Source organism: Condylura cristata, unplaced genomic scaffold (genome assembly GCF_000260355.1).
Source record: "Condylura cristata isolate star-nosed mole 26May11 unplaced genomic scaffold, ConCri1.0 scaffold00015, whole genome shotgun sequence".
In the NCBI taxonomy this organism is placed as follows: domain Eukaryota; kingdom Metazoa; phylum Chordata; class Mammalia; order Eulipotyphla; family Talpidae; genus Condylura; species Condylura cristata.
Window position 1 is genome coordinate 6,140,993 of NW_004567116.1, and position 4,646 is coordinate 6,145,638.

The window sequence follows — 4,646 nt, forward strand, 5'->3', positions numbered from 1 at the left end:
TGGAACAGCCCGGGAGCTCCGTTCCCCCTTGAAAGGCCCCTTGATGACCCCTGAGTCCTGCATCTGCCTCTGGAACAGCCCGGGAGCTCCGTTCCTCCATCTCTCTGCTTTCCACGTCAGTCAGGCGCTGGGGAGCTGGGGAGTGATGCTCCCAGGTGGGATGGACAAGAGTGGTGACAAAGGGGTACCCTTAGGGCACAGCACCCCTGACTGCAGCCTCACTGCAGCTGTCTGAGCAGAGGGCAGCTCTGTGTCCTCGATTGCTGGGCCCTGGGGTCAGGCTGGTCTCTCACGCACGCCGTCCACATTCTGTCCACCGGACGGTCCCTCCGCGATCCTGTCAGCCTCACAGACCTCACGCCGCAGGCCGGACCCCTTCTCCTCGGCCTCACCCACCACCCGTGCTGCTCTGCCATGGGTTTCGAGCCTGCCACCGTCCCGGCTGGTCCCTGCAGGCTGCCCTTGTCCTGCCTCCGGCTATTTTTAACACAGAAACGGGAGACACCTGTTAGAACATAAGTCTCTCCACGTCACTCCATAGCTTCCCGTCTGGGCTCCCTCAAGGAGAAAGCCAGAGGCTTTATCATGGCTTCAGAGACCCTACAAGAGCTTGCCCCTGGAGCCCCTGCCTTCTTCTTCCCTCCAGCTCCCCGGGCTTTGTCCACTATGGTCAGAAACCCCAACCCAGTTTTCCAGGGGGGTTTTGCATTTCCCCCCTTGCTAGAATATTCTCCCACACAGCCCAAGGCTTGCCACTGCCTTGCCTTTCTCAGGCCTCCCCAGCAGTCCTCTGCTCCGTGAGGGCTTCCCCGGCCACCCTGTCTACAACTGCAGTCCCCTTGGGACCTCTGCCTCCCGGGGGCAGGCATCTCTGCCCGCTGGGTGTGTCGTGTCTCTGGTCGCCCGGAAGAGTGCCTGGCACGTAGGAGGCACTCAGTAACTACCGAGACCTAAAAAGAATAAGTGGCCTGAGACTGGCGGGTCCTGTGGTAGTGGAGCAAGAGGGGCCCAGAGAGGCTGAGTTACTTGCTTTGTCACACAGCAGTCAATGTCTGAAGCCAGCTCTGTGGTCCTGAAGCCCTGGCGTGGGACCGAAGAGCTTGAGTTTTCTGGTCTACCCTGTCTGGGTAGCACAGAACAGTGCCGGGGAGAGGCCAGCGGGGGTGCTGGGTCGGAGGGCGCCACCCCCCCCAATGCAGGGTCTCTCCTGTCAACAGCTTCCCGTCCAGCCACTTCGGGACGATGACAGGTCTGCAGTCCCTCATCAGTGCCCTGTTTGCCCTGCTGTCCCAGCCGCTCTTCACCACCATGGTGGGGCCCTTGAAAGGAGAACACTTCTGGGTGAGCATTAGGGGGGCGGGCCCCTCCCACTGAGTGCAGTCGGGGGGGGGGGCAGGGGAGAGTCCCTGGTAAACCGCTCGTTCCCTCCTCTCCGCCCAGAGGTGCCTCGGAGGGCTCATCTGGGGGCTCCCCAGCTGGCTGCCCACCTGAACCCCTCAGAGTTACAAATGCAGATCCCCAGGCCAGGCCTCGGTGCCCAGGGGCCCGGTGATGCGAGCTGGTCCTGAGCCATCTGGCTCTGCCCCGGGCAGGGGCCTCTCTCCAGCACCCCGAAAAGGCTTCCTCACAGCCCGCTCAGCTCAGACCCCCTGTGATGGGTGTGGCTGCCACTGGTTTTATTAGAAAGGCTCTTCCTTGCCCTGGACTGGTGTCTGTGTCCTCGAGCTGACTGTCCATGTGCCCTGGGGGCCCCCGAGCCCTCCTCCCGCCAGCAGTGTGAGTGACCACTGGGCTGACCGCTCACTTTGGGCTTTGCTCACTCTGGGCTCTGTGCTGTGTATTTCGCTTGCACGGCAGCCCCGAGGAGGCCACAGAACCCCTCTGACCACCGTCCGGGGCTCCCAAGGTGGCAGGCTCTTCTCACTGCCCTGAGGGGAGGCTCAAGAAGCCCCTGTTTCAGCAGCTGACTGGCCCAGACTCCCTCAGAGTGATCTCCTCCCCTGTTTCTACCCAGAGGGGGTCCTGTGTCAGCGGGGTTCCGGCCAGGCCCTGTGGCTTTCCAAAGCTGCTGAGGCAGGAGCAGCTGTTAGATCCCACAGGGGCTCACTGTCGTTCTGGGCCAGGCCCTGGAACAAAAATGGCCGCCTTCCGCTCCTGGAGGTCAGGGAGGCTCCCGAGGGCGGTAAGGGTCCAGTGGCCCTGACTGGGTCTCTCCTTGCCCTCAAGGTGAATTTCGGCCTCCTGCTCTTTTCACTCCTGGGATTCCTGCTGCCTTCCTACCTCTTCTACTACCGAGCCCGGCTCCAGCGGGAGTATTCCACCAACTGGGAGGGCCCGCTGAAGGCACTCAGCAGCTCTGAGGTGACCGCGTAGGCCTCTGAGGCCGAGGGATGTGCGTGCCAGGCCGCTGAGGCCTGTGCTACCAGAGGGGGCGCCGCACCCGGCTTTTCTACCTGTAACAGACGCACAGAGCCAGGGCCCGTGGATTTATAAATACCAAGAGAAGTTCTATTTTTGTAGGGACTTGCTAAAAGGGAAAAAAAACTAAAAAAAATTCCCCCAAAGCAATGCTCCATTGACTGAAGTCAGCCCTGAGCTAACAGGATCAGGAGACCAAGTGCCAGGCTGTCCTTTCTCTGGGCCTTTCTCCTAGGGGGACCTGCCCCTTGGTGCTACTGGGGGGCTTTTGGGGTCAGCAAACAGGTCACCCCGAGGTTCCAGCTATGCAATGCCCAGAGTGCGTGTGCGTGTGTGGGTGCATGTGTGTGCAACAGCCTTCCCCTCAGGAGGAAGGGGCTGCAGGTGCAGGCGTGGCCTGGACGGGGTGTGTGTGGGGGGAGGGTGAGCTCCTCCTAGGGGCTGGAGGGCGGGTTCCCTCCTGGTGCTGCTTCTTGCAGGTCTTAGAGAAAATAAAAAGGGAAGTGAGAGACTGGCTGGTGTGTGCCGTATCTTGGGGGGGAGTGTCGTCCCACACACCATCCCTCTTCCTCACCCTGGCTCAGCTGGGCATTAAGTAGGACACCTCAAGTGCCAGCCTGTCCACTCTGATTGTCTGCCTGGCCTCCCTGTTCTCAGCCCTGCCCTGTCCTCTGCTGCTGCCTCCACTTGCAGGACTTGGGGTCCACGGGGACCCCGCTTCCCATCCCGGGTGTCAGGGCCAGCTACTTTACAAGGCTTGCTGAGAGAAAATGTCCCTTCTGGGCTATCAAGGGGACCCACAGGAAGGAACACTTTTATCTTAAAGCTTCCATGCAAATTTTAAGATTCAGTTTGTACTATAATTACATTGGTCTTCAGCATGAAATCGAGGCTTTAAAATGCTGTGCATTAAGGGGAGCCACCATTTTTGAGGAGGGACAGCCAGGGAACGTGGACTCAACGATCCTGCTCCTATACCTGTCTGGCTGGAAGAGGTCCAAAGGCTGAGCAGTCACAGCAGAGGGCTGGGGCAGGGTGGGCCACTCACCTGGCCTGAGCACTTGCCTCCCCTGCAGGATCTCCATTCATCCCAGCCCACCCAAGAGGGCAACATCCTCATGCAGATCCGCAGGCTGAAGAGCGCCCAGGAAGGTTAAGGCACAAAACAATAGCACACAGCAGCTGTTGAGCTGAACTAGGAGCACAGGGCATTCGGGCAAGCACGGAGGGGTGGTCCCAAGCTTCTCAGCCCACTTTCAGCTGCTATCAGAGCTGGAGTGATCTCAAAGGCCCTATTTACCCCCCTTCCATCCCCCAAAAGCTTCTGGGGAAACTGCAAATATTAGCAGTGGAAGACAGTAGCAGATGAGCACCCCCCCTTTGTCTTAAATTCTCTTTAGAAGTTAATGAAACCCTTCCTGCAGATATCTGGAGACCCCTGTTTGCCCAGAGCCCAGCGCTCCCCCCCCCTCCCCCCAGATCAGAATTGGACAGCAGCCACCCACGGGCCGGGCAGGTTCCAGGGGGCTGTCCGGGTTTCCCTGCGCTCTCAGCCCTGAGCCTTGACTTTCTCAGTAGTCTGGTGGAGCTGACCGCGAGCGACCGAAGTGGGACCCCACCAGAGTTGGGGTGACCGCGGGCGGAGGAGAGCGTGCGCTCCCGGACTAGCGGTGCCCGGCAGGCGGCGCTGCGGGGCTGCGCCTGGGATGGGGCCAGGGCCGGGGCCCGACGGTGGGGGAGGGCGGGCCGGTGTGGCCCGGAGCCCACACCCTCCGCCCACCCTCGGCCCTTCGTGGGTCTCACTCTCTGGACCCCCACCCTGGGCTGGCTCGGCCCTCCTCTGAGAGGGCCCCACACTGGCCCCAACCGCACCCTGCCCCTTCAAGCTTTATTCCGACCCTCCGCCACTCATGGGGACAGGGACACTCGACGCCCGCTCCTGCCTTGGGGGGCTTGGAGTCAGGTGGAGAAGCCGGCACAACTCTCGGGCTCCGGGAGGGGTGTCCCCGCTTTCCCCACCCCCGGGGCGAGGAGCTTGGGGAGGGGGCTGGGCAGGGGCGGAAGCGAGCGGGAGCCGTGTTTGTCGCGGCGCTGCGGAGCGGAACAGATGGCTGGGGAGGGGAGAGGGTACGTGGCGGGGAGGAGGGGTGCGGGGGCCGGAGGATGAGGAACGAGGAATTTCGACGCCCCGAGTCTCCCAGGAGAAGCCCCCCTCCTGGTCTCTTCCC

At 61.6% G+C, this 4,646-nt stretch overlaps 1 protein-coding gene across 2 annotated transcripts in view; it reads left to right on the top strand.

The window, feature by feature from the left end:
- Positions 1 to 2,922, top strand: part of SLC43A1 (solute carrier family 43 (amino acid system L transporter), member 1) — a 20,244-nt gene extending 17,322 nt beyond the window's left edge. For both annotated transcript variants that reach the window (XM_012725077.1, XM_004682769.2), the window contains 2 exons: positions 1,218 to 1,341; positions 2,227 to 2,922. In XM_012725077.1, coding sequence (XP_012580531.1) covers positions 1,218 to 1,341; positions 2,227 to 2,373 — 271 coding nt within the window. In that variant the 3' untranslated portion in view covers positions 2,374 to 2,922. The remainder of the gene's footprint in view (positions 1 to 1,217; positions 1,342 to 2,226) is intronic.
- The last annotated feature ends 1,724 nt before the right edge of the window (positions 2,923 to 4,646 follow it).